The 26,436-nt window shown below is 43.0% G+C and overlaps 1 protein-coding gene across 1 annotated transcript in view; it reads right to left on the bottom strand.

Annotated features, from left to right (window-relative positions):
* Positions 1–418: 418 nt before the first annotated feature.
* The window catches only part of disc1 (DISC1 scaffold protein), a gene marked incomplete at both ends in the record, with an annotated part of 38,942 nt that continues 12,924 nt past the window's right edge, over positions 419–26,436 (bottom strand). Inside the window, 7 exons of the mRNA XM_079229569.1 lie at positions 419–649; positions 2,558–2,677; positions 8,031–8,075; positions 10,468–10,702; positions 16,837–16,897; positions 24,862–25,050; positions 25,227–25,329. Coding sequence (XP_079085695.1) covers positions 419–649; positions 2,558–2,677; positions 8,031–8,075; positions 10,468–10,702; positions 16,837–16,897; positions 24,862–25,050; positions 25,227–25,329 — 984 coding nt within the window. The remainder of the gene's footprint in view (positions 650–2,557; positions 2,678–8,030; positions 8,076–10,467; positions 10,703–16,836; positions 16,898–24,861; positions 25,051–25,226; positions 25,330–26,436) is intronic.

Raw genomic sequence — 26,436 nt, 5'->3', positions numbered from 1 at the left:
TAATGTTTTTTCAGTAAATAAAGAAAACACATTTTACTCAATTGCTTGCAAGACATTAACCTGCATCAAAAACATCCTAATTTAAAAAACAATTGCTTTGTTGGCTCTGTGGGCCGAGGCGCTCTTTATCTGGTTGAACTGGCAAGATTTGAGGATCTTCTAAAAATTGGATTAAAGTGGCTTATATTTTGCATTTATAACAAAGTCCTTCATGTTTTTCCATTCTAGAAAATGAAATGGGTGAAATGTTATACAGACTCACCAACGGTTTGTACTGGAAACTTCCGGCAGCACCACAGAGGCTGCTGGTGAGGCGTTACAGTAAATGGATATGGGGTCACTCCAACTGCAAAGCTGAGGTCAGGCTCTCAGAGAGAGGGTCTGTGTATGAGTGGTCATAAAACCCTACGAATCCATTTCAAATGCCCCAGCTGTCACTGAAGTACTGGTCCTCTTCCTCCTCCTCCTCCTCCCCTTCATCATCATCATCATCATCATCGTCGTCTTCTTCTTCCTCCTCAGTCCCGTTCTTCATGAGGTCGTCGTCATGTAGCCCGTTCACTTCCTCTTCCTCCTCTTCTTCCTCTTCGAGCTGTGCGAACATGGTTTGCAAAGTGGCTTTTACTTCCTGAACCTCCTTTCCCAACAACTGTGCAGTGTGCGTTAAGGAAGAATCTGATGCTACAGACACAAACGGACAAGCACATTAACATGGAAATAAAAAGCATTGCCAGCAGACGAAAACCAGGGCAAATGTGACACTTGTGGCCGGCGATGGTTAACGGTAATAGCAGAGGACAGCCGCAACCTGATGAAGTCATCAATCTCCAATTTGGCCACCAAACGGATTTCTGGGACAGATCATCAAGTCATACCCAATTTAACCCCATTCAATTCAATATTCATGAGCTCATCTCGTCTGTGGAGCTGGGTGGCGGTGTGGGGACCCAAGCAAACAGACTGCCCAGCTAAATTATTCATATACCATCAATGCAAAGGGATAGAGGCTGTCATCAGTGGGGGGGTATGGGGATTGTTTAACCTGCTTAGAAACTCAAATTAATCGTGTGAGTGTCCATCTTAAGTGGCAAATCAAAGGGATGGCTTTGATGACAGATGGGGCCTGATGGCTCGTTTTACTGTCTGAATGGACACAGATTGTCCTCATTATTAATTAACCAGCCGTTAAAGAGCTTTTCATAAAAACTGCAGACAGTTTGCAACACTTTTAAGGCAACAGGGTCCAAATAGGATGAAGTTCAGAATCATGTTGAAGACCTTAGAAACCAACCACATATGAGTTTTGCCTATCCATTTATTTTTATGTTTTAGTCTCTGTGGTTGTCCATTCTTGCCTTTATCAAGAGAAGGGACTTAATTAGGACCCTTGGAGACAGGAGGTTTGATCTCCCTATCACTATGGCAACAGTAGCATCATCCCAAGTCCATGCTTTGTTCCATTTCTGCAACCCAAACAACAATATCCTCCAATATCTTCAGTGTCCTCTAGTGTCCAGGGTGCATTTGCACGAGTGCATTGACTTCCAAAGACTGAGATGAATGGCATGTAAGGACACAGAAACAGAGAGGTGGAGAGAAGCGGCTCATCTGTCTGTCTCCGACTGCCAGGCTGCACCGATATCATGCAAACGCTGGTGGAGTCTGTACTGACCCCTGACAGCACAGCGGGGGACGTGAATCTCTAATCAGATGGTAAAAAAAGTCTGGCCATACTTCAACAGAGAGTGAAGGACGTACTGCACAGCTTTTAGAGATCCTGAAAATGAAGTGAATATCTTCATCAGATTAGGAAAGTATTTGTGGCAGCCCGTTTCAAAAGAAGAGAAACGAGGCGTGACATAAAATTTTAAAAAGTTTTTTGAAAAACACGTCAGGTTAGATGGCAAAAGTTTCCTAATCTTGGCGTTAAAATATTACCTTTTCTCTAAGCCGACAGTGTAGAGGGGAAAAGTTGAGCGAGAAAAACACACTAATCTATTTCCAATCAGCTTTCTAATTAGCGTGGAAAATTATGTATTGTGACCTGTAATCAGCTTCAACGGTTTCATTTGAGTCATTATCATGGATATTGTAATTTCCTCCAAGCCAGATCCGGCAAGTGGAAGTGAGCAGACGGAGGAGGGGAGGCGGGGGAGGGGAGAAAGCGAGGGTCAGCAGGAGGATGACGTTAAGCTATGACGGGAGCAGAGTCATTCCAGTGACATTCCTCTATCTGTCGAGGCACTGCTCCTGTTGGCTGACTTCAATCTCAGCCCATGGTGACTGGCAGCCCACATCAAGCGCCCTCTAATCCCAGTTTATCTTCAATTCCCTCCATGAATGGACTCATAATGTCAAATAAGACAGGTTGATTTTTCCTCGAAAGGTGAAGTCACAGAACATCAGTGTCCTTAAAGGTAGCCTTGAGTAGGAAGGCCTCGAGGAAACTAGTTCCTTAAGGTGGACAGAAACACACACACACACACGCACACACACACACAGATAGCATACAGTCAGTGTATATGATGTATGTATATTTAGAGAGCAGTGAAAGGATATGGGTGAGGGCCTGATCCCTGTTCAGTATGGCCGTCTGCAATTCATCTTCCAAGGTCAATAGTCTGTCACTGATCAGCTCGCAGCGCTCCGTCAGGTCTGCAGCCTCGCTGCACCCATCCTGGCAAGGAAAAGGAATGAAATGGTGGTTAAGAAAAGAAAGGGAAGATTACAACGGTTCAAATATGTGGGTCTGATGTTGAAAATAAATAAACACAAGTCTATCTGACAATAACAACAAGCAACCTAAAAGAAAATGTTGGTTTAGTAATACTGAGAGGTTTGGAAAATCATTTGGCAAAATGGATTGGAAGAAAATGAAGCTGAAGGTGGACCCTTTAAAGGGCTATGCCAGCAATTGGAAAGAGAGTGGTCTAAATCGAAGCAGAGACATCCTGACTTTCTGGGTGATTTCACACGCAACACGTTTAGTTGGTTAAAACAAACTCCGGTCCGTTTGCCTGGTTAGTACGGTTCGTTTGAGCGGGTGTGAAAGCGGTCAAGCAAACCCTGGTGCGGAACAAAAAAACAAACCGAGACATCAACATAGTTCTTGGTCTGTTTCAAATGTAGACTTGTGGTTCGCTTGTGTTGAGAACGCAAACGGCAGTAGCCAAACTACGAACAATTTCTGTTCTGGAAGTGATCTTAATTGATCTGCATTTGGCCATGTAACGTTATATAACATATACATAATGAATGCATGTCAGTGTGGGTATAAGTAAGAGGCAAGAAGCTGTTATATCTCTACGCTCTCTATCTGACTCTGTACTTTGCTAGTTCATCAGGTCCATTAAAAGGCGCATGAAAGCGATACCACAGGAGGCTAAGAAGCCCAAGATGCCTCAAGCGTGTGACTATGCACGGCCTGAAGTTAATTTTAGAGTGTCATCGGGGAGCACGCAAAGGTGCTTTTGTACAGTCCTGTCTCTCCCGGTTAGTCATAATTCATAACATGCAGTCTAATAATACTAATAATGCTTATCATTTCTTTGCTAGTGCTTTGTGACACGAGCCATAAATATACACATCAGAGGCATTAAAGTGCTGCATAAACGTCTGTTGGTCACCAGAACAGTGGGCATATGTTATAATATTACAGTGGAGTATATCAAATGTAATAGATTACTGATTAAAGTTATTGTATTGAGGCCTACTTCAGTCACACTGTTGTTATACAAGCATTAAGACAGTTAAGTACATTGAGTCGTTTTTGAGTCGTTTTTCTCTTTCATCAATTTAATAATGTTAAATTGCATATGTGTTCTTATAACCATAAGTCAAAGCTTCACACGAAGCTTTTTTGTTCCAAGACTTCATTTCATTTGTTTGACACTACATTCTCGACACTGCTTCAACAAGATGGAGTATAGCTGGGCAGACAAAAGATACAAGGCTGCCAACATTTCTGTTTGGTAAGTCGCCAAGGTCACAATGTACACAATACACTCCACGGGGGCGATGTGCACAACATTCAGCGGTGGGTCTGCCCATCACCTGAAGATGCTGGTGGAAATGTCAGGGGTGGTGGTGGAGGAGCAGAGTGCAGTAGGGCAGAGCATCCAGGCCATAATTAGAACAGGCCCCTTTGCAGACATTGTGTCCTAGTTTCTTCACACTTATCAAGCGGAGAGAACACAAACACACGCACAGGAGTACACTGATCCACTTTAAGCAAATAGACACAGGGACACGCACGCACAGACCCAGTGTTCTCGGCAAACGACACATAGAAAGTCTAATCTGACTCATAGCTGCAGGTAGAAAATATCAACTCTCTGCAGCTCAGAGGTGTCACAACAATGACTGGGAAGTCACGTCTCTGGTCTCGGTCCTGGAATAGCACTACTTCTCCGAAATGATGCAACAGCCCCAAAGAAATGTACAACAACAAAAGGCTCGAGGCACGACGACAAGTCTTCCCTGATGCAATTAAGGACTTCAGTATGATTTAAAGAGAGAACTGCTCCACAGGACAAAAGATTTAACGTCATGTTTTTGCGTGCGAGGCTTTTAAATGAACAAACAATCACTGACACAGATCGGTCCTCAGGCGTCTCTTTTGTGAGATCCCTGTCCTCCTTTACCAAGAAGCAAGGCAGTCAACTTAAAGATTGACTGGGCTGCTTGTTTGTCAAGGTCAGGAGCTTCTTTAGCAGATAAGAGTCCTGTGTTTGTGCAGCTGATTGATTCTATACTTTACAGCCTCCAGTCAGCGTTCGCAACATCAATACAACCACAGGATAGAAAACACTGTGCAGACTGACAATGCTGAAAAACATCCATGAGCCCACAAACCTTTTAAACAACTATTCAAAAGCTGTTATTTTGCTCCCGGTGGTGATCAACACAATACAAATGACTTCCCCTGCTACATCTGCCTTTGACAAATAAGAAACCGTCTGAAATGAGATTTCAACAACATGCCAATTTGTATAATAGAATCTACGGCACACATGTATTGCCGTGTGTATTCCTGATGCACATTAGTGCTGGTGTTATTACAACCAAGGTAAACAAAGCAGACTGCAGAAGCATGAACAGATTGTTTAGAAATGCAATATTCAGACTCGTGTGTGCGCTGGTATGGTTATTTAAGCAATGAGTGAGAGACAGCAGGTAATTGTGCATGTTCCCATGGGTGATGTAAGAGGCGATACAAAGCAATTATATTCCACTGGTATTACCCTCAAGGTCACGATTGCGTGTACGAAACAATGAAGTACTTGAATAAATGTTTAACTCAGAAAGAATTGGCGAGGTTGTGATTAACTATTAACTATCTTTGTCATCACTGATGCCTCATTAGTAAGTTACTGGGTCCACATTTAGAAATCTGTTTCCAAGACCGTCTGTATGTCGTTTACAAATAAGTGCAGTGACATTACGAGGTGTTACTGTCTGTAGACGTGTTCCAGTTCTGTAGTACATACACTAATGCAATGCCGGTTTTGAGGATGTAGTGTTTCCACACTGGAAAAGAGACAAAGTTGAGGATATTCTAAAAAGTAAGTATGCAGACTAGAAAACACTTTTACTTTCTTTTTTGTTTTCCAAAGCTTTTTTTCTGAAGTCTGACCACCACCTGCATTTGTTTTCTGTTCCATACGACATATATTGTATACAGAATACTTACTATATTAGTTTATAGGTAGAGTATAAACTAGTAGGAGTAGTATTTAATCGACAGATCTGTGAAACTGAGTTTCTCATCAAAGAATCACACAAAAGCACTACTTTAATCTTGTGTTCAAGAATGATTGACTAGAGAGATCTTAATTGACCTAAGACGTAAAATAAATGAATGATTAGTCAACTAATCGACAAAGAGAGAGCAGCCTACAGCCCGACTTTATAGTACAGGCCTATTGTTTAAGCTTTATATACTAACAGGAAGTTATACAATAGATGCAACTTTTAGAAATAAATCAAAGAGCAACTGAAAATGTAACTTCACAAAGAGAATGCAAAATCTATTTTACAAACACAGGCACATTTAATTAATATAATTTTTGTTTCTGCCTCATAACTATTCACAATTTGCTTTCATGTTTTGCATTCATTGTGAAACAATAGTATCCATTAACTGAACACTCCAAAATCTACTATTTTCTATTATGCGTACTGACAGTTTTGAGTATACTTCATTTTGTCACTATAAGTGTGAAGTGGAAATGGGATAACGCTTTCATTTTAGAGTGTTCTGGTGATGTACACTTCTGTCCCACAATGCACAATTAGACACATTGTTCACAATATTTCGAAAAATATGAATCTTTCCTTTAGTGAAGTTGATTGGCAGCGACATGCTGCTGTTGCAGTTTGATTGACATCACATGTACTTTACCTAATTACCTGTTAGTTACGGCAACACCAATATACGAAGATGGCCAACAATTAATACGCAGTATGGAATTTCGACACAGAAATCATCCCTTCAACGAGGTCATGTGTAAAATTGCATGACCTCGTCGTGAAAACTACCCGATTAACAAATCTGATCCAAAGCAGTCAACATTTCAATTTGATAAAGCATCTAAACGTGTTTGGTACAGTGGGTCAGTATGAAGGAGCGGATGTAAGGACCTTGAGAGGATGAAAGAACAATTAGTAGAGATTACAAGAGTAAAGACACACTTGCACACACACCAATCAATCTCCATTGTGGCGGCAGGGCAGCAGCTTGGCAGCGGCTAAGTGGAAATCATTTACTTAAAGTCATTATGGAAAGGAGAAAGAGGTCAGGCGCTCTGCGGGGCAGAGAACCCAGCTCCTCCACAGCGCCATCGCAACACCATCCAGGCAGAGATACCGTCACCATTTAGCAGCCGACACAGCATTTCACTCGGTGACTCGTCAAACGATTGTGCCGTCAGTTGGTTTTCAATAATTCATTGTGATTCAGTGTTGCGTAGTTCACACAAACGGGTCACTGGGCCATACACAGCGCGTGCATTCTGGCCATTCCAACCGCAGTTGCTGTCGCTGAGCTTTCTGTTCTCGCACAACACGTGAGCAGTTCATAATACTGGCGGCAAATTTACCATTGAAATTCTTTGTGTATTTTATTTTGTTTTTTAAACAATGGGTCCAGACAGAGGGAGACGAAAGCTTCTCATTTCTAGTAGGAGTCAAAAGATTTTGGCAGCTGAAATATCCCAACTGTCTCAAGCAGATTGCGTCAGTTGTATTGTAGCTAACACGCTAATTAAGGTAACAGAGGCTCCATGAGTTGGGTTAAAACACTGTCTGTGTCTGACTTTTACATTTTTTCAACTGACTTGTATAAAAGCAATCATTTTGATACTTGATGGAGGTGTGCCTGGTGCTAACAGACTGAGGTTAAAGCTGCATGTCCGAAGCAAAAAGTTAGCATCCTCTCCAGTTATTTGTTTATGCAGACAACACAGAAATAAAGGGTGTATTGCCACTATTAAATCTATTATTATTATTATTATTATTATTATTTTGACCTTATCCTTGCCCCTTGAGGCTTATCTGTCCCCAAGAGATTATTCTTACTACAGTCTCATGCACATGCACGTTTAACAGCTGTGCATCCAGGATAAGACATGCCTACACCATTATCAGACTCACATCAGTGTGCTCTTGTTTACAATCCTGCATTGGACACTCTCTAAAAAAGTACAGGTACCACCATTTGGCTACCAGGTATGAATGAATATAAATGCATGAATTTAAAGCAGAGGCGCTGAAAGGAGAATACATGCTCAGCAAAACCCTCCCCTGTATAAATAAAGGTCTTTGTGTAAACTCAGACCGTCAGCGACAACCAACGCTTCTCATGTAGATCAGTATTGATCGGACAGTCAGAAAGGCGGCAAAGGTCACGTTTAAGTTACGGTCAACCGATGGATTTCTCTGCATCCCAGTCAATGACCAGTCAATGCAACCGACACTTTAATTACACTGGTAACATTCCACCATACAGTGACATAGTTAGCATTACCAACCTCTGGGGGATTCTCCTCCATGCAGAACAAAAACTCCTCCAATTTCTGCAACAAAAGGAGAACATTTGTTGAGGCCACACAGTCATAAACCTGCTCATGAATTATTGAAAATGCAATTATGTTGGCTGTGTACTGTATGTGTGCAACAACATCATAATGAGAGGAGGTTGTAATTATTCATCACCAAAACTGACAAGGAGAAAATAGATTAACGGGCTCATCTGTACTGCAGGTTTCCTTTGTTAGTATTCAAAGTGAGTAATTGTACATTCTTCACGAAGGAAGGCGGTAATTATTACTGTACCTATTGGAGGCTAACATATTGTTTGTGGCTTTAGGGTAAGTACATAAGAAGGCAGAGTAACAACAAATACTAATCAGCAAAATTTTAATTATTTTTTAATCAAAAATTATGGAACACATAACTGCATGCTCTTCTGTGAACACAACTCTTCGTACACTATATGAGATCAGTTAGTTTAGACGCTACATTTTTTTGCACCACACAAACTGGATTTTCTTTGCTCTCTACAATTTCATCCATTTTACAGCAACATATAAATCTGTCACACGCAGTTTTCTAGAGACAGATTAAAACAGTTCTCTGGCATCCAACTGATAAAATACTCCTCCATTGTCTGTTGCCTTCAGATGCAAAGCCTTGTGATACATGGGGTCTTGAAGATTCATGCTGGAAGATACTAAATGGCTAAAATATTATAATAATATCAATATTTCTTATTCTTTTCTATAGTGTTTGCTTCCCCAAAGAAAAAGCCTGAGCTGCAGGGTAAAAAGGGTACACTTAATGTGCTGCTCTCCATCTTTTCTCTTTAAAGAGAGATTCACAAGATGCTCGTTCTAATGTCAAACATGTTAGATGGTTAGTTGGGGCATCAATATGTTATCATTCATGTTAAATGTTGAAAAGCGCTTGAGATGGGCTCTTGCATCGCTGTACATGAACGTCATAGTTAATTTTATTGTATTTCGTGCAATCAAATTCAAAACAAAGTTGATACTCATTTCTAAAGGACATTTCTAAATTGAACAGCACTCATGCTCGACTCTAAAACCTCCCAAATGTATTTTTAGAGACACGTGATCGACCTTTTTTGCTCCATTGAGCTCAAGTGTTTCTAGCTTGTAGGTTTCAGAAAATAGAGTGCACAGGACGGAGACAAAAGAGAGAAATGGTTGGCTGTCTCACCTTTTAGTTCTCGGAGAAATGTTAGGAGGGGCCGGGCTTTGGGAGGAGCAAGAACAACACAGGGAAACAAAGGGAAAGCAGAAAATAGATCCATGCAGTTTGAAAAATGCCGCCAGGCAGGGCAGGGAAAGAAGACATCGATGCAAAGTTTATATTCATGGATGCACAGAGCACAACTGTGAGAGAAGGTTAAGAGGGTGCAACAGTAGAAGAATTAAATATGACGATAAAAATCCACAGCTTCCAGTTTTATTACATGCAAGTGGGAATTTTGCTAGCACCATTAAAATCATAGTCAAATATGTGCTTATGGCCACAATCCAGTAAATCCATACATTTGAAATTCAGAGGATCAACTTCTGCTTAAAATCAGCAAACATGATAGAAATCAGTCTGTGAGCCAAACTAACAAAGTATAGTCTCACAAAAACTCACGAGTAAATGTGATATTTCTTTTTTATTAATGCTGGCTCTGTTGGCTTTGTTCCTATCTCAGACAAGTCTGTCAGACTGCGTGGGCGGAGGAGTGTGAGGAGAGAATGAGTTGGACTCTGCCCTGAGGCAGTGGACCTCAACTCACTGTGGATTAAACCATAAACCAGCACAGAGCGCTCGCGCACACACACACACGCACACACACACACACACACACACACACACACACACACACACACACACACACACACACACACACACATTCCCACTAAACGTACGTAATCACGCAGAAAGAGGCTCTTAAATCTGCACTCTCTAGAATGAAACTTCAAGGAAGCCAAAATATGTCCTAGCGGTGGGTTCTCTAACGCCCACATTTACCTTGTTTGAAAATACCTTCGAGCAAAGGTGCTAATGGCCTGCTGCTCATCTTGCTGAAGCCGACAGACTTTTATATTCCGAACAGCTGAACGTATGAACTAAAAAAAGAGTCCTCTCCAGTCAAGTGGTAAGACTGGCCGAGCAGGCACACTTCAGAGTTCACGTTTCACAGCTGAGTGAGAAAAAAAATGGAAAAAGAAGTGAATCCTAAAATAGACTGTTCTCATTTGACCTTTCAGCAGCAAAAATGTGTTGTTATGTGGAGAAAATGTGTAAGACATCAGCGATGGACAGCCTCAAAAGGGCATCTTGTGTATTCAACTCTAAATGTCTGTTTGCACGCATCAGACTGTCACGCAATGCGGTGTGAAAGCACATGGCGTTTGTGAAGAACAGACATTGTTGCATTACCTTTGTGAACTCTGAGTTCTGCAAGTTGGCCTCAGGACCCCAGCGGCCGCCTAGCGCAGTCAGCATGGCGGAATCTTCTTCTTCTTTGGTGCACGCCCGGGCTGGAGGATAAACGGCTGCAGCGGGGAGGTCTTCGATGTCTCCAACTGCAGTCCGCAACTGGAGGCCTCGCAAGAACAGGTGACACGCCTCCAGGTCGGCTTCCCAAATCCGCTCCAAGCCCGGACAGCCACCGCTGTAGAGACGAACAGAGCAGCATGTTATACCACACAATATCAGATGCAACGTGATTTGATACACTATCTAATATCAAACATGCTATAACATGAAACATTAGGCCACAAATCATGGCACAACACGCTTCTGCAGGATGCATGTCATGGGATATGGCACAATCCAGAAAATTATAAATAAGATCCAGTTAGATATGATACTATAACTATACTTAATAGCAGTAGATATATTCATATATGTATTTTTATGGTCATGTTTTTACTTAACTATCATCTATTATAAACATTTGGACACAAGAAAGTAAACTATAGTAAATGCATATTTAACATGTCATGTATTAAAGGAATCTTTAGACATTTGGGGAATTGTACTTTCACTCCTGTCTGTCAAGCATCGACCTGGAGATGGGAGACGATTAGAGACTATTGATGCTCTGTTCTGCAATCATTTCACGCTTTTTGATATTTTGGATTTCTACACCCGATCACGTTAAGTTCATCCAATTCAGTGCACTGGAGAAGTAATATTGAGATTTGGGTGTGAGATTTGACTTGGCTTTTTAAATTGAAAGGTGCTCATAGAATCGTTTACGGCTCTTTAGCATGAGCACAAATAACACTGCTGGTTTGAATGTTTAAAACAAAATGGATCTAAATGTAACACATGATTACATTATTTATATATTTATTGTCATGAAATTAAATGTGTGAGAAGCAACCATTTGCAATCTGGCTTCAATTCACCACCTCACCATCTGTGTTGCAAACGTCCCCGTCTCTATAATGTGCGTGCGCATGGGTCAGAGTTTCCGTACAGGTGCAAATTCTCCCGTCAAGTTTTAGTGATCACAACGTTTGCGTGGGAAGTGGCGTGTGTCTCTTTCGAGCTATAAAGGACACCCAAGCAGGCAGCCACTCAAAAGACCCATGCAGCATGTTCATTTGAGACCTTTAGAGGTGTTGATGGGTGTGTTTGTTTAACTAAAGTGAGAGAGACAGGCAGCTCCCACTTGGAGGCTGTAGCTCCGCACCAAACAGAGAGCGGTACCGAGTCACATTCATGAGGCAATAAGATGCTAAACATATAGCATGTTGTGAAAGAATGTCGACGTCATGATGACACTAATGTCAGAACGGTGATGTGCAAAAAAACACGGCGAGGCACGGTACGCATGTCACGACTGAGAACTGCTGCATGATAACTGAGCACAGTAGTTGTCAAGGCGCAGTAAAGGACATCTTTAATAACATCAGAGAGCACTGACAAAAGAAAGAGCGGGGGAGGAGGAATCATTCAAAGATTGTAATTCCATTGACAAAATGTAATGGGAGAGAATGGCCTCCTCGTGGGCTGCCCTTCTCTTCAAAGAGACAGGAGACAGGGCCTGGTTGTGTTCATCTCTGCTGGGGTCACTGAGCAGGAGTTCAGCGGGAGGACAAGAAGATTGCTTTTTGTTTATCTACTCAGTGAGTTACCATCCGTCATCCTTGTTCACTCTCGCTCGCCCCTGACCCCGGTAACATACACAAACTCCAGCTCCCTGTGTACAAACAGAGGAGGACATTAAAAGCAGCCGATTTAATGTATTATTCAGAAAATTAGCAACACGACAGACCAGCGGAGGTTCTCTGCTCATTGTAGAATTATTTATGTTAACCTGGTCACTCTGGCGGCAAATACTCAGAAGTACACCAGGCCCGTTAATGTATGATATATGTGTTTATCCAAGGATGTGAGAGTGTTGATATTGAATTATAAGCAGGTCTTTTTGGCATTCCTAAACAGCTTTCCCTCCAAATGAAATTCCTCTCCACCGGCTCACATTTGAGACCTCTGACCTTTTTAAAAAATATTGATATTTATTCCCCTTATTCTTTCAGTGACCTTTAGTAAACAAATTATTCCCAAATAATTGTGGTCCCAGGTGACATTTTAGGAACCAAATCCATCCATCAGAAATTCCACCTTTTCAATACGGTTTAAGAAACACACAATAAAGAGCATAAATATTCATCGGTTTTTAATAACAACATCTTTGTTTCCAGGAATCCGCCTAGTATAGAAAACTAAAGCACAAATATGTGGGTTTTATACATACATTAAGAGATGCATCCAAGCCCTAATTTATTTACAAAGCCCTATAATATAGTCAGCATTTTTACTAGAGAGTGCCTCCATGCTGTGCAGTTAGGATTTGAGGAATTGCTCATTCGTCACCATACGTAAACAAACTCAAAGGCAAAATGCACCCAGACAATATTGTTTAATCTCTCCCTCTGTTCTTTCCATTCTCTCCGTGATGAAGCCCCCTGAAAATTGAATGCCACTCATTTTCCAGCCCATCTCCTGCCTGAAAAGGCTGCCAACCTCTGTACCCTGCCAACGCACGCCTCTCAGACGTTCTCTAACCTTCATTTGGCACCCAGACAATAGAAAAATTGCTCTGCCCAGCCCCCCCGCCCTCGCCAATTCTCTACTCGACGCCGCCGCTTCTGAATTCTGCTTTAGTGGGGACGCACCCAGTGAGCCATGCCATTGTTATTTATCTCTTCTGAAGTGGAGAGGGACACACGCACACGCAGTTATGGCTGCGCACACGTGTTAACTCACACACAAACCCATAAATCATTCTCTTGTGGGGATTCAGTGTCGTGCAATTCCCCCCAAAAATGTCAAAGCCGGCCTCAGTCATCACAAACGCTTCTCGTCAAAGAAAACCACAGGTCATGACAAGTTCCTGGCATTAGCTGTGTGTACTGAGGACTCAGACAACAAGTCAGCTCCTCGGCGTGCCTGTGATGGCGGCCTCCTGGTGCCCGTCGGTATGAACGCCTCGCCCGGGGGGTTAATTGGTGGCAGCCACTCGGCCTGCCGTCTGACGGTGGCAGGGTGTGGGTGCGCTGCTCCGCTGATGGCCCCGTAATAAGAAGGAGAGACAGGCAGGCAGGCACACCCCTTCTACAGTCTCTCAGACACCCTGTGGGACTGCTGACTGACAGGACCACTTGTTCTCCTCCAGGCATTACGTACACGGAGGGTTGTAAAAATAACTGTTGAAGGAAGGAGCGGCGGTCTGGTCCAGCTGGGACCAGTAGGTTCAGTTTGAACTCGACCCAGCATCAGGTTCATATGCTCAGCTGCATCCTCGGGTCTCACACATGAATACCAATGACTGTGAAAAACAGCCCCTATCTTGAGTCACAGCTGGAGTTTTTAAAGCTTTCCCCAAGAAATTATTATCCTGAATCAAATGAAATGAATGCTGTAGTCTCATGTCAGCGCTTCTGATATTTAGGATCCGCCAAAAGCCATAAACGCAGTAAGAATTCACCCATTAGAAAGCAAATAGAAGATGATAATGTTTCCCCCTTAATCATGCAGGAGCATCTCAAATAACACCAGCTGAGGAGAGGTGCTAATAATATGGTAAAATACAAGGGGATGAGGTGTGATGGTGAACTGAACAGTTAGGAAGGTGGGTGGCTTCATGTCTGGAGCCTTTTACAGCAGACAACCCGGTCCCTTTGTTACAAACACTTTACATTGGTCTGATACGTTCATGATTGTGTACATTAAAAGTAATAATGGAAGGTTTTTCTTTCACTCGTCTCACTAGTCTCTCAGCAACTCCTCGCTTTTAACTAAGAGAGCATGTCCTGTCCTCGTATTTTAATGACCTCTACACCAGTTGCATTGTATCCATTAAATATGATAAACGACATCCACATCTTAACAGAAGAATGCATTAATGTCGAAAATATTCAAAAGGCATTTCCTAATGAAACATCTACATAATGTATTAAACAACTGTGCACTGCTGCTAATCTGAATAAAAAATGTTTTTTGTTCTGGTGACACACTTACAGCATCTGCGCTGCTCTAACATCCTGTTCTAGTCTTTAGCAAGGAAGAGATAATTGGTTTTTTCAACACCTCCCGTCTCCACGGAGACCAGACATCTCACCAGTACTAATCTGCCTCTCTCCTCCCCCTCCTCTTCCTCCCCTCACCTCCCATCACCACCGCACTCCATCAACAGCAATGTACATTAGAGCTGACTGAGGACATTTACAGTGGAGGAAGGGTGCATCTGTGTATCTAAGTGTGTGTGTGTGTGTGTGTGTGTGTGTGTGTGTGTGTGTGTGTGTGTGTGTGTGTGTGTGTGTGTGTGTGTGTGTGTGTGCCACATATGTGTCACTGTGCCAAACTGGAGCTGGAGGAAGCTACTGGTCCTCGCCTGAAGGCAAAGCTGCACCTGTGATTTGATCTGGACCGCCTGGTTATGGAGGATGATAAAAGTTGGGGGGCTTATACATTAATATAGAATGTGATGAGCAGGAATATTTATTTACTGTACCCAGTATCCAAGAAGGTTTCCTGTAATGTGATTTTATTTTTATTTTTTCCAATAGTGATGTGATTAGATGCATGTGATCTATATAATCAAGTATTTTGGGGAAACTTGAAGACGGGATCACTGAATAGCAGCTCTATTAAGAGAGCACTAAGTAGCCAGACTTTTCTGGGAGCCAGGCATTCAATTCTGTATTATTGTTTTATTGATATTGGTAGTTTGGGACTAAAAATAAAACTGGATTTAAAATCTCAAAAGTTCACCTCAAGAGAGAATAAATGGAGCTTTTAACATAAAATATTTTTATAGATATTTGAATAGTTATTTAAAAGGGCACTCCAGTGATTTGACACATGAAGCTCAGTTTACCTGTCACAAGCAGTACTACTCAGCCTGTGAAAACAGAATAACGTATTCCATAAAATGTCTTCTGGGGCTTTGGAGGAGCGCTCTGAAATATGAAACAAAATAACCCAGATGATGTGATAAGGATTTTCTCAGTTTGGGCTTGGAGTCTTTTAGTCAACAGAGGGTGTGGAGTTTGAAAGACATTTACTTGGCAGAGAGGGTCTACCAAATTACACTATTGAGTTGCATTATGGGAATTGTAGGATCCAGATGATACCATTTGTGCAGTGTCTATGGTGGAGGCTTGCTATGGCTTGTAGAGTGTATATATGTATAGGCTGCACATTTTTTAATGCACTGTCACATTCCTATTCCAGTAAGCCAGCTATTGCCAGGTTGTTTTTTAATTAGATACACAATACAGACAGGTGCTCTCAAACCACTCTAAAAAAAAAACGCAAAGCCAAAGGCCATCTGCACTATTGACAGAAAAGGTCCCGAGCCTTGCTCCCCTGCTGGGCACTGAGGTGGCAGCCATGCTGCTCCTTAACCACGCAGAGCCGCATCCCTCCTCAACAAAAAGCCGTGCTGTATGTGACTGACTCCTGGCGTCCGTCCAAAGAGTTGACCCTCCCTCTCCAAGGATGCAACACGGAAAGCTCTTTCACTCCACACACAAAGACATGGGTCAAGCAGACACAAAGTAAGCTGCGGTGGCCTCACCTGCCGTGTGAGTAGCTAGCACAGCTCATAAGGTGTACACAACCACTATACCAGCTCTATTCGTCCATGTGTAAAACATGGCTGCAGAAGAAGAGCCGATCGCTTTGCAGCTGCTCGATGCGGTCTGTGTCGATGGAGACGAGCTAAACAGCTCTGATCTCCATAAGGACGCATAAACACGCGTATGGTGTCGACACTTGTATGGGTTGCACACCCTCTGCTCGGAAAAGTCAGCCACTCAGCACATCGCAGTCCTGTTGTGCGACCGTCAGGCGGGCTTGGCGGCCGCCCTCAACACAACAGACCTGTGCTCCGTTATTTAGGACCTCAGAGACGCAGATAGACACCGTAGAAAAGACTGAAATGGTTCATACAGAGGAGCGTAAACGTGGCAACTGAGCTGAGTTATAACAAATAAAACGTACAGAAACTATGTGAGGATGTGGGAAGAGGGTGACAAATTGCAGTGAGAGATGGAGAGAAATGTGAGATAGGGCCTCTAGACAACGACAGGAGAAAAAGGTGTGAGTGCATGATGAGGTGGATGAGGTGACGCATTTGGGAGGCGGTGCTCGGCTTAGAGGACGACAAAGGTGAGGGGAAATTCCTTGGAGGCTGTTGCTCCATTTATTTCTCTCTGTTTTACTCCTTATTGAGTCTTCGTCATTTCTGTACTAAAAAGAGCGAGAGACGACACAAAGCGCTCTTACCTGTGCAATCTGTCCTGCAATGTCTTGATGTACTTGGTAGTGTTCTCTTTAAGCCGGCTTTCTATATGGAGAGAAAAGCAGAGAGAACAGCATGTTACAAGCACTTCATTTACTGCTTTGATCGGCCATGATGGGGTAACCTAGCAGCAAATCACTTATCATGAGCTACAATATATAAAGCTATATATATATATATATATACGTATATATATATATATATATATATATACATATATATATATATATATATATGAATATATATATATACGTATATATATATATATATATGGTAGCGTCATCAGTTGGCAATGGCCTTGTGCTGAGAAACTGCAACAGTACGGTTGAGTACAAAGGCCCAGCTGTCTCTCTCTTAAGACAAACACACAGTTGAGGAAAGATCATTCTCACTGCTCGAAGAGTGGATCATAGTGGAGACGGCCTGAGGATTAAAGGGGATTCTAACATGGCGTAGATAGGTCCGCCTACAGTGCCAGCTTTTCTATGGGGCATAACGTTGGATGGATGGCTTATGTTGCTTCCTGTGCCCTTCTGCCAGCAGTGAGCGGTGCCTGAGGAGGCAGACGCAGGCTGGCGGAGTGCTAGTCAGGATGGAGAGGAGGGCAAGCTGAGCGCCGTTAATGAGCTCATGTATGAAACATGAGGATATGCCCCCCGCAGCAGCAGGTCTTTGAACACAATAGGATGCACTTATAACAAATTGCGCCCCATATATATCTGCACACACAAGCTATAATGTTCAATAAAACCCTCCTCCTCCCCACTCATGGATCTGTGCATCCCAGCGTCTGTACAGCTCAACAACCACACCCCGTGCTTTCCCACGCTCCGCTCATGTCTGGACTGGAGATGTACCGATTGCAACTTTGTTGGCCGATTCCAATTTTTGCAGATTTTTGTTTTGTTTTTCTAAGACCTACTGTATAATCGACAGCAAGCCTCCAGACAAATGTTCTTCACCACCATCCCGAAACATAATTTCAACAGTCCCAAAGTCAGTGTGAACCATCAAAAATACTGAATGTTTTCCTTTATTTTGTTATGGTTATTTACTTTAAAAAAAAATACAATTCAAATTAAATGAAATAAATGATAGTATGTTTTATTTAGATTTGATTAAAAAACATCTTGACATGAGTAGTTTAAATGATGTACTATAAGCTGCTCGCAGCTGGTGTTAGTTAATTACCTCTCTAATATCAGTTTTATATAGCCGTCATAAGCACGACTTGCATGGGAATGAATTACATTGTAATAAGTTTGTGATTAAGTTAGTTGTTTTTTAGGTTCTTCCTCCACGGCTTACTTTGAGTTTGTAGTTGTGACAAATTGCAAGTTTTATGTCTTCTTCACTCGCGCTGAAGAACTTCCACACCAGAGACGTGTGTGTGTCTTTGTGACTGAGATGTTGCCGCCCGAGCCAATGTAAAACTATAATGTGGCAGCCATTTGCCCATTTGTAAACTCTTGGCAAGAAAGCAAATAAAAGTATTTCCCAAAATGTCTAATGGAGACAATAACAGAGTACATACCCATTAAAAAACATGATGAACTCCCAAGTAGACACTGCTTCATTTTAAGGAAAAAATAAAAAGGCAACAATGGTTGAAAGCTACTGTATTGTATTGCCACTTAGCTTGCTCACACAGAAAGAAAGTTACTTAATTGGCTGCTCTGAATCACTTTGATGTTTGAAATATAATTTGTATCATTGTCTTGATGGTGGTTATTAGACAGCATCAGCTCCAGGACGAGACAAGCTGGGGGCTGGCACAGCGGGGAGGAAAGGAAGAAGTCTCCGACTTAAGTGGCTGTGACACACACACACACACACACACACACACACACACACACACACACACACACACACACACACACACACACACCTCTGCTCAATCAGAGGGAAGAGGAGGCCGCTGGCGTAGCTATCACATATCTGGTGAGCAGATCTGGTATACGTGGACCAGACAGCTCACTTACCACCCCTCTAATTGCTATGCAAGATCCTATCCCACCTGACAGAGTCTCCCATGTCAACTTCCATTCACGCCGCCTCCATTCGGCAGTGTGCAAGCAGATAGCCATTGAATAATACATGGAGGCATTAAGCCTGACTTGGGATGGCACAGGGCATGTACAGATGTGAGATGACTAAGTAGGCTACAGCTGGAGCCAGAGCCAGATTTAGAAATAATACACTGTGAGGAAGAGAAACAGTCGATACAAAAGGCAGATGAAGATGGGCGATAGGACATGAGTGTATTAACTGTTATTTATTTCCATGCTAATACTGAGAGGCAGCGTGCCATCCTGTCGCCATGCCAACCGGTGGCAAAAACTAGTGAGCCTCTTCGTGCGTGACAGATGAAAATAATCTTTTCTTTATAGAATGGGACAAGACATCAAGCAGCAGAGCCTCCTCCTGCGCTGAGTGGAACCACAGCACTGGGTGATATTGCCACTTCCTGTAAGTCTGCGGGAGGCTGCTGTCATTGGCAAGCCATGCGAATAAAATCTGCACTAAAAAGCCCATAAAGAAGAAAGCCAGTCTGTTAGCCCCTAATACATGCAGCAGTATATTTGGTGTTGAAGGAACCTCACAAAGGCGTTCACAGAGCCGGCACTGGAACAAATTCATGAGCTCAGCGTCCCCTTAGCACCAGTGATCTCAGCAGGCACTAAACATCAGTGATTGCTGCCAAGGACCTCGGCCAAAATCGAAGAGGCCATTCATTCAGAACACAAACAGAACTGAGACACTATTGAAAGATAATGAGAATGTGTTACTGGGGGTTTGGAGGAAAAAAAGAACTTGCTTAATAGAGATCAAAAAGCTTGTTCATTATTCTAATGAAGAAATAATTACTTCAGCTAAATAGATGTAAAGTTGATAACAAATGATTACAATCAGTAGACAGACAAAGCAAATGGGGCAGACATATCGCACAGTGATGAAAGATTCTCGACGACGAAGTTCTGAGCTTTAATGAGTCTGCAAAAGTTAACGACGGCAAGGTGTTTGCTGCATTATGAGCATTTGAACAGCTCTCTAATTGAATGTGAATAATGCAGTCATTTCTTCATCGCCTCGTAAGAATAAAAGTAACCAACATCTGTGAGGCCTCCGCGTCGTCAAACAAATGAGAGGCGGCTCCGTGCTAACGCAGCACCGCCGATATGAGTGTCATACAAGCCTGCGCATAATAAAACAGAAGAGAAATTGTGTGTCTTTGTAATTGAGTTGAAGGCGCTGACTGTGATTAATGTGTTTTAGCTCGGCTCGAGCTGTTTGAGTGCAACGGCACTGCAGGTAACACAAACACACAGTCAGCATAAGCAGACTCTCACATTGTATGGGTGTATGTGAACGTAACAGCAGCCAAGCAGCATAGCTAATGAAGGAAGAGGTACTCAATAACCCATGATGATTTAAGGCTGTGGGATCACAAAGCATAGCAGCACACAAATTGCAGCTGGCATGGTGTCACAAAAGGAATCATTTGACAAAAAAAGTGCCTTATGTGTATAAAATCTATGCTTGGGTGGATATATACATGTATATATATATATATATTTCATGTTTCATGTTTCGGCTCCTGAATTACTCTGACTAAAATGTTAGACATGCTCACTGTCATTATAACTCAAGTCAAACTCAGTTATAGCGTTTTCTCAGAGCAGAGGAGACTCTGAATGAACTTTGCTGTGGGTTGCCAAATAAATATATATATATTTTTCTGATGGTTGAATCTGGGAAGCACTAAACGAAAAGGGAACTCTCTCAAAATGCGCAGCCATAAAAGCTCTAAAACATTATCTCAACAGCTCACCTGCTCACATCCCTGCGCCATTAAACTGGCATCTTATTATTTCCTCTGCACCCTTTGAGAAACTCCATTAGCGCTGGGCTAATACAGACCACAAAAAAAAGCACGGCTCCCTCCTCTGATGAGTTGTCTGAACTAGCCATGCTAGCTGCTGTGAGGCTGTACTCAGAGACAGAGTGGTGCTTCAAGCCCAAACGCCAATGTAGACATGCTTAGATGATCACAATGACGATGCTAATGTGACAATGAGAACAGCAGCTATAATGTTCACCACGTTTACCATCTTAGTTTTGTGTGTTAGCATTTCCAACAAGCACTAAAACACAAAGTACATCTGAGAGTGTTGGGATTGTCATTAGTTTTGCAGCTATTTAGTCATAAACCAAAGTATTTGACCATCAAGTAAAAGGCTCAAGATGGATAGTCAAACGATAATCCATTCAGATGTTGTTTAGCTATTTCATTCTGGACCAAAGTTGTGGACTGACATGTTGCCAGCTGGGTTAAAAAACTTGTTACCAACATTATGAAAATCCTTTAAAAACTCATTTTTTAAGTCTTATGGAACGGAAATAATTGTGGGAGCTATTGTAGTAGTACCTCCGTCAACTTCCCTTTGTTTTTGCAGTAATTCCGATGGGTATGGACACTTTGAAACTCACAATGGCGTGATTCCTCCACTGAATCACAGGAAAAACTAAATGAATACTGCCAAAACTTCAGAGACAAAAACCAGGAAACATTCTCCCGGGTCCACTTAACCACTACACCACTCTCAATCATTCAGACGCTCTTTAGGAGAAGAGCCGTCGTATGCTCCATCATGTTCTCAACAGAAGCACCCTGAAAGAGACAGGGTCATGAATAAATCATGCATGTCCTCCCTCTTTACTATTGGCACTCCATTAAGAGGAAATTACATTTGTTTAATAACACAGAGAGACAGTATTTTGATGTACACTTCAGGTGCTGGATGGTCGAGTTTGGTCTGAATGGGCCCCCAAATCCTACCAAGGACCATAAAACACTGCAGGTGACGCTGGACCTGTATAAAGAAAGAATAGATGGTGGAGATGCAGCAAAAGATACTAATTAAATGTGTCCCAGTGCAGCCATGTGGAGAAGACAACCTGACTGCTACAGAATGCACCACGTGGCTACTAACAATAGCATTAAATAAGCATCGACAGAATGCTTGGATAAATCAAGAGGAACACCCTCTGACACTGGCTCCCTGTTTGAATGTCCTCACCCCTGGGGGTCATTTACTCATGTTATTCAGCTCTTCAATTATTTATTTGTAAATTTAGTCTCACTCCAGATCTCTCTTGGGGCCAAAATTATACTCTCAGCAGGGAATCAAACCTCCGGCTATAATGGGTTTGGTATTCATCAGCACTCGCGCCAATGGCAATTAGGGACGTAATGGCTCCCAGGCCCAAAAAAAAAGCACCATAGACGCTCAACAAGCTGAAGCCGTTTGAGTGAATGCATGTGCATGGATCTGGTCATGGTATCTATGTGTTGCTTTAAAGCTCACGCAATGCCAATAAGGCTTTTCAACAAGATTTTATTGTTATAAGATGACACTAGTGTGGACGAGGATGTGCTAGAGATGCCTCAGGAACCAAAAGAACGGCCATCTTGACTTGAAGCACACTATAATTCCTAATCCCCTCCAGCTGAAGAAATGCTAATGTGCTGTTTGTGGGCTATCAGTTTCCAGATAGCATGCGCCAGCCCCTTATTACCAAATAGGATGACAGTTTAATGAGCCCTTTGCTTGGTGTCAGCAATGCATTGTGAGATTGCGCCTGATGCCATATTGCGTGCGCCCACTTGAGCATTTGAACAAGCCACACAACCAATCATTAACTCGCCATCTCTTCCCACATTTGTGAGACGTTTCTCACCTGATTCCCGTTTCCTTTGTTCAGCCCGAGCATTTGCTTGTCATCGGTTTCCCAGCCTCAATGTCCCTGGGAGATATTCTGTGTGAGGCACGCTGTGTATTTAGGATACCGAGGTGAACTTGAACGTGTCATTGGCGGCTGTCAGGGGAGAGATTAATGCTGTCCCCGGCCGGCTGTTTAGCAAGTCAAGGTGTTCAGGATTGTATTTCAGCAACAAAAATCAGACAGGTGACTGAGTTTCATGCCCAGAGGTGAAAGGAAAAGAAACGTAATTGGCAAGTAAAAGGCTTTGGTTTCTAGTGCAATTACATGAAATCAGAGACCTTTTAATATGAACAAACCCCCCCATAAAAACTTGATGCACCTCTGCCTGATTGCAACAATGAAAGGCTGCCCCCTAGTGCCAGCAGACGAGACAATGGGTCCTCACAAATGGTGACTGTGCAGCTACAGGCCTTAAGAAGACAACAGTGTTTGCTAGATGGCTGATTGCACACCTTGGGGTCGCAGCAGGAGCCTGATCCAGGGCTCCGGTCTCTGGTCTTTCACTACCTGCTCTCTTCCCTCTCTGCACTCACGCCTTAGTGCCTCAAAGAACAAAGTGACCTTTTTTCTTTTTTAGAAATCCCTCTGTGACTGATGGAGTTGAGAAAGTAGCACTTCTCGTGGTGCTGTCAAAGTCCATTTATGTCTCTGCCAGTGCCAGAAGGCCAAACCAGTCTACCCAACCCTACACACCCAAAAAAAGTGAGTCCTTTCTTTCAGCAGCATTCGGATCTCCTCTAGTTGGAGAGTGTGCCAGCGCTGATACATCATGTCTACACTGAGTAGCTTGGAGGTAATTGGCTACTTCACACAATCTAAAGCTCATTTCCCCTGCACACACACACACACACACACACACACACACACACACACACACACACACACACACACACACACACACACCACCCCCTCCCCTTCCTCTCAACAACTGCCAGTCCTGCTGGTAACTCATTTGATGCCGACTCCCCACTGACAGCAGATCACTTCTCCTTCATTTGGGAGAAAAGTCATCGTCCATTGATGTCCTCCCAGCATGGAGCGACATCAAGAGAGGACTTCTCTTTCAAAGAACTCTCACGGTGCACATTTAAATTGATATTTTAAAAGGTGTATTGAAAGACAGAGAGAGGCACCTTTCAGAAATACAACAAACGCTTTCCAGTCGCTAATGGTGCGTTTATTTCACCATCCCCCCCGGGAGGATCATGCGAGCGGCCGTGTGTGTGTGTGTGTGTGTGTGTGTGTGTGTGTGTGTGTGTGTGTGTGTCCGTGACCGAGTCCCCACGGTGGGGGGATACCGGTTTACGGTGTGTTTGGCTAACAGCTACCGAAACTACCAGCACACACACTGTTGCACCTGTCCACAGCTAATTTTACGAAGCCTTAGAGCCCATTAGAGCAGTGGATCTCAAATGCGGGTACGTGTACCCCATGGCGTACGTGAAGGCACTCCAGGGGGTATGTGAGATTTAAAAAATATATATATTTGAAATTACCATCCATTCAAAAATCCTTTAAAAATTGTTATTAATTGTATATATTCTGTATATCAGACACTGATGGCACAGCGCTGTGTATTACATCTTTTTTTCAACCAAAAATGCTTTGCGCTAGTTAGGGGGTACTTGGCTGAAAGAAATATTTCACACGGGGTAGATCACTGAAAAAAGGTTGAGAACCACTGCATTAAAGTATAGATGGAGCGTTAGACAAATGTGGGATGTATTTATTCTCACAATACAGCAGTGGTCATTGCAGACACACCTGGTGGAAATCTGACTCTCCTGAGTGCACCTTTTCTAGTTTCATATTTTCCTTTCCTCAGCTGATCCCAAAACCGAGCTAAAAGTAGAATCAGTATTGGACTTCAGATGAATGATGATGCTTCATGTCAACGGGCAGTTTTTTGTTAACGCCGCCATAGCCACATCAACTTGTATGTCAGTGTTGTGTTTACAGCTGGTTTACAAAGCCCAAAGGTGGCCGAAAAACCTGACAATGCAGGTTTAAAGGGGGCGAATATCAATAATTGATTGCCTCATAAATGGCTAGAAAGTTGGCAAATACTCAACATTACGGCTGCCTGGTAAGGATAAATAGGAACACTCCAGTTGTAAAGACAAATCTAGTTCTTCCATATTTGAGATATTTTGAGATTTAGGGCAAGAAAGGGATCGTATAGTTTCTCCTTTTCTTGATGAGGACCGGCCTCAGTGACTCACCGTGCTGGGCCTCCCGCTGCTCCAGCTCCTCCCTGAGCTGCTGCCGCTGCTCCTTCATCCTGCCCAGCTCCTGGCTGCTCCCCGAGCTGAGGCTGTGCAGCCTCTTGGCCAGAGCGTCCAGCCGGTCCCGCTCCAGGTACACCGCCTTCATCTCAGCCTTCAGCTCCTTGGCACTGCTGAAGTCATTACCTGCACCGGTGCACCACAGGAAGACATTAAGGCCTACGCCGCCCATTAATGAGCGCCTCGATCATTAATAGCGTAATTAAGTGAGGCTAATGGTGGGCGATCCAAGCCAATGAGGTAAATAGACGACGTGAAATGTGGAAAGTGTTGAACTGGGGTGTGGTTGAGCGGAGAGTTACCCGAGATAGCTGCCAGTTTGGCTTCATGCAGCGCCAAAAGCTGAGTTTCAGTCTCGCTGACTTTCCTCCTCAGGCTGCTGCCCAGCCTCTGACTCATGACCACCTGGGGAAAAGAAGGACAAGAAGAGGCTGAGGAGAGAGCGAGGGGGGGGGGGGTAACTAACAAAACCTTTGCAGACACATGGATCCCACAGGATGCAGAGCTCATTTCCAATTCCGCTTTCATCCTCTTTTTGACACTCACTCTTACAAGACCTTACAGATTCATTTCCGCCCCTCTGTGCGCGCCCTGCTTTGAATACACAGCAGAGCATCAACGCCGGTCTGTTACCTTGTCTATAACCTTTGGAAAGAAAGAGAATGTGCCTCCTTTCACGTGGACAGACACGGGGAATAGGAAATCTCCATAAAAGATGCCATTAGAATGTCAGGGAGGAAAATGGCCCAGAATGTCACGAGGCTGATGGGGATGCAGCGCCTTAGCTGTATCCACAGAGGAGTCGATGGTTCAGATACTGCCTGTCTAGCTCCTCATCTGCCCGTACTCTGCCCTTTAAACCTCTGTTCTTTCCAATGTATTCACTTTGAGTAACAGCCAGATGCAATACCCATGATGCGTCTCCTTCTTTTGAGGAACCATTCTCACCACTCAAAAGGGATGTGGAGACGGATTTTCTGACGCATTTTCGTCTTGAATCTGACGCATTTTTGTGCAACACTTTGAAAAGGCTGTCAAATAAGTTGGTATTTCTGAGGCAGAACATCTCCAGGGAGCTCTCTTCCCACAGAAATACAGAAAACAGGATTGCATAATTTTATTTCACTTTATTTGGCATTACACAAACTGGAAACTGCTCTTGAGTGCTTTAAAACTGAAAATATGATATTGGCAATTGAATTTCAAAACATCAGGCTGTTCTTCAATCTTTAAAAAAAAATCAACAGAGAAAGCATCAGTTACTTTCACGCCAGCAATCATTTTGTCACAGCAGGTGTGCCATTTTCCACATGGTGGCTACCTCGTTTAGGAACAAAACTTCTTAATTTCAACGTAACAATGGTCTTCAATCTTGTGATTGAGGTAAAAGTGTGTCCTTGTGGAAAGCCCACATATTCCTTTGGCTTTCTAAAGAACACAGTAAGAGGTCCTTTCCACTGCATTTTCTCTCTCCTTCCTGAAACCACCACTTTTTATGGATTTCTGCCGCTT

This window comes from Taurulus bubalis, assembly GCF_910589615.1.
Source record: "Taurulus bubalis genome assembly, chromosome: 14".
Taxonomy (NCBI): domain Eukaryota; kingdom Metazoa; phylum Chordata; class Actinopteri; order Perciformes; family Cottidae; genus Taurulus; species Taurulus bubalis.
The sequence above is the reverse complement of the archived record's forward strand: the minus strand, read 5'-3'. Positions and strand labels throughout refer to the sequence as shown.